Source organism: Cyprinodon variegatus, unplaced genomic scaffold (genome assembly GCF_000732505.1).
Source record: "Cyprinodon variegatus isolate N-32 unplaced genomic scaffold, C_variegatus-1.0 Scaffold1181, whole genome shotgun sequence".
Classification (NCBI taxonomy): Eukaryota; Metazoa; Chordata; class Actinopteri; order Cyprinodontiformes; family Cyprinodontidae; genus Cyprinodon; species Cyprinodon variegatus.
In genome coordinates, this window is record NW_015151634.1 from 26,751 (window position 1) to 30,371 (window position 3,621).

Genomic DNA, 3,621 nt, shown 5'->3' on the forward strand with positions numbered 1-3,621 from the left:
TGTGACAGCTGGAAAGAATAGAATAGAATAGAAAATCCCTTTATTGTACCACAGTGGGGAAGTAATGGAAGTAATCCCACTACTTGAGCTGCCTTTGTGGTACAGGGCTCAGGTGTGAAGAGCTGCTGAATAAAGGCTGATTTATACTCAGAAACCAGGTCATCCGAATGTGTGTCAGATATGCCCCGCCCCCTCCCACAGACACTCTGCTGCACCTCTCAAAATGTGTAGGTGATTGCAGACAAGAGGCCTCTGATTGGTCAAATCTACGTTTGCTTTACACTATGTTTGGTTCCTTACCGGCTTGTTTTGTTTGTCTGACCGCCATTGTGGAAAACGACTGGTGAAGATGGAGCAGCTAGAAGAGCGAGGCGAGAACGCTGGGACCCTTTTTCCACCTGCATCCCCGCTCTTTTTGGCCCTCATGTCCCTCCATTGTCGCACAAACTTGCCCCCACTTCCTCACCGATTCGGCCCTATCTAGTTCCTGATTGGCCCTCTGGCTTTGTGGCGTGGAATAAAATAACGCAGACCACGCTTCAATATTGGGCAGAAATCAAAAACATCTGCGACACGCTGCTGCGGGAGGAGAACCAGGCCTTAACTCCCAGAATGAAGCATGATGCATGCTTTAGATGCTCTGACTTTGAACTGGATAAAACCAAGTAAAGCAACACCGGCTTATGATATGGCTCATTCAGGCTTCACCAACATGAAACTGAAATACCAAGCTACTCTTCCTGCAGACCTTGGAATCTTTGCTACGATTAAAATTTGAATCTAGGATATTTGACCACTGAGCAACAGTCCTGTCTCATTTCTCTCTGCAGTCCATCCACTAGAAAACTCAGCAGTACACACACTGCCTCACAATCTCCTTAAGGGTGTAAATACTCCTTTTAATGCTTTTAATCCTTTTTGTGAAAACACATTTTCCCTCCGCTGAACCTTCTATATTATACAGTGTTCTGTAAACAACCAGCTTCTTTATTAGACTTCTGATGGCTTAACTTTTCTCCCATCAAGGCTGTCATGTTCCCACAAACTTCATAAGACTCGTGTCTCAAAATGTCATTTTATTGGTCTTATTTACAGATATAAATGCTTGAAATATTTTTATGTAATTAGTCTGAGTTTCATTTTCTAGCTTTGGCTACTAAAGTAACTCGTTCATTTATTGAGGTGCACCTGTATGTCCCATGAGTCCTGCATCAGTTCAAGCAGCAGAGCAGTAACAGAACTTCCTGAAACGTATTAACAGAGTTTTAAAAACCCTAAATTAATAGTAAATACTGTCATATAAAAAGTATTTATGCTCACAACAGCATTTGTTGGCTTTTATGACAAATATGTTGAAGTTTGACGACTCTTTATAGTCTGAACTCCCGGCCAAATGGTGACAAGGAAAGTAAATGTATAGAGTTGGGGAAAGGCAAAGAATGGCGGCTACATAGAAGATTCTGCTATGACTGAGGCTCTTGTAAAGCTGTATTGAAATGCATAAGAATGACAAAGCTTAGCAAGCTTTTAAATTCTTTTTCTTCCTTTACAGGTACTGCATTACAATTAGCTTCTGGTTGAACATGATTTACCATGCAGTTCATGCAAATTAACAGTTTCAGTTCAGTTGACAATAAATATATTCATCAATGGCATCAAAGGATTTGCCATAATCTCCATATTGCATTGGACATTGTGAACATTGCGTTCAAATATATATTTGTATATATATATATATTCTTTAATGGCCACTCAGTTGACATGGAGTCTTGTCTGGATTGCACTTCAGCATGAAAACGTCTCTACTTTGCAACGTACAAAGCACTTGACAGTTGCCTTAACAGCTTTTTGGATATGTTTCAAAGCAATGAGTAAATTTCCAGCATTGTATCAGCAGGGGTTACATCTCATGAAAAGAATATTTAACAAATTTCTAGCCCCCAAAAAGCAAATGAGATCAAACTTATTAGTAGAAGAGTATGAGATCAAAAGCAACAGAGCAACAGGCAATGATGTCAACACAGGAAAAAAAAAAAGAGGAGTTAGCCTGCAGTAGAACGGTGCTTTGTCTGCAGCTGAGGTGACCCATGCAGAGTGGCATCTGCCAATGTTGTCTAATCTAGAATATGATGACACACCCAAGTAGATCACTTGGGAAGCTTAAGTTTTAAGCACAGTTAAGGTACATTGTTCCAGGGAAAAGAAAAACAAAAATGAGAAGAAAAGAAAAGCAGGAGCAACGGCAAGTGTCAAAGCAAAGTCTGACAGAAGAGATAAGAAGGAGGATTGTGGACTGGCCTTCCAATGGCATTGTGTCTGCTACTCAACCATGCTACATAATGGATGGGATGGGAGAATGTGAGTGCTGCATTAGACAGGGTGGGCTGCAGGGCAGGGCGGACACTGAGGACACTCCAGAGGCATCCCCGCTCATGCCAGACATGCTGTTAAGGCTCCAAGGCTTTTCATAACCTTCAGTTGGAAAACAGAGAACGTTCTGAGTACACTGCAGCACGGGATCCATGACAGAAGGTTTTCTTTTTTCTTTTTTTTACTTGGTTTTTGCATTTCTCACTGCTTACACTGCACCTGTTGCTTTCTTGTTTTTGTCTCCAAAGAAACAGGTCAACACAGACTTGAAACATATTATTATTCTCCATGCATTGAGTGCATCAGGAGTACACCGGCATGCACAGGGTGGTACTGGAATGGTTGGAGTAGAACACTGTAACAACAGTAGGCACTGTGGGCAGGAAGTCTACAGTCGGCCTCAGGCAGAATTGCTGCACACAACCGTGCACCACCAACAACAGGAATGTTTTGAACTTTAATTGTTTAGTTTTTTTAATTAAGATAAGATTTAAAGCCATTTTAAGGTGTAATAATGATGGAAATTCTTTCCTTCTCTGTGTTGTGCTCCTTCACCATACTGATAGCACCCATCAGCAAGACACTTCATGCACCGTTATGGTCAACAGGAATATTTTTGTAAGTCGGAATCTTACACGTGTTTATCAAAACACATAAACATACATGATACACATGTAGCACGAAAAAATACCGTCCTAGGCATGTAAGATAATATAAATCTCAAAAATAGCTTTCTTACTTGTAAATAAATAGGGGTATTACAATATGCATGGTATAAAAAATAGATCTTATGTAACTGTGGGTTAGCTTGGGCAGTTGTGGGGATTGTGCTTGTGTGCTTTGGTGGGTGTGTAGAATCTCCAGCAGGATGGTTGAAGAAGTGAGTGATTGGGTTTGTTGCATGTGTGTGTTTGTGGAAAAAAACTGATGCAAAAAAAGCAATGTCATGTCTACGGCCTACAGGGTGTCAGTGTTTCGGGGGGGCCTGTGATTGGCTGTTACTGTACGTACCCCTCCTTACTCTGCCCCCCGTGTGGTTGGGGTGTTCAGCCGTGGTGACCAAGAAGCAGGGCCGCTCTCGCTCGCTGGGGCTGAAGATTTCCTCGGGAGATATGGCCTGGTCTATGTGCGGGCAGTCTTCATTAGCCAGTGCTGCGTTAGCCGCTTCACCGTTCAGCTTTGAATCTTGGAATAATAAACAAGATGAAATAAAAAACATCAATTTTCTGGTTCAACCTTTTGATCTACGTT

General features: G+C 41.7%; 1 protein-coding gene across 2 annotated transcripts in view; it reads right to left on the bottom strand.

The window, feature by feature from the left end:
• Positions 1–3,621, bottom strand: part of LOC107101978 (potassium voltage-gated channel subfamily C member 1-like) — a 24,638-nt gene that overhangs the window by 3,299 nt on the left and 17,718 nt on the right. Inside the window, exons 3-4 of one of the 2 annotated variants that reach the window (XM_015401081.1) lie at positions 3,382–3,555; positions 435–2,472 (exon numbers count right to left, since the gene is read on the bottom strand). In XM_015401081.1, coding sequence (XP_015256567.1) covers positions 2,333–2,472; positions 3,382–3,555 — 314 coding nt within the window. In that variant the 3' untranslated portion in view covers positions 435–2,332. Of the gene's footprint in view, positions 1–434; positions 2,473–3,381; positions 3,556–3,621 lie in introns of those variants that run through there. The other variant, XM_015401083.1, reaches the window with a different exon arrangement.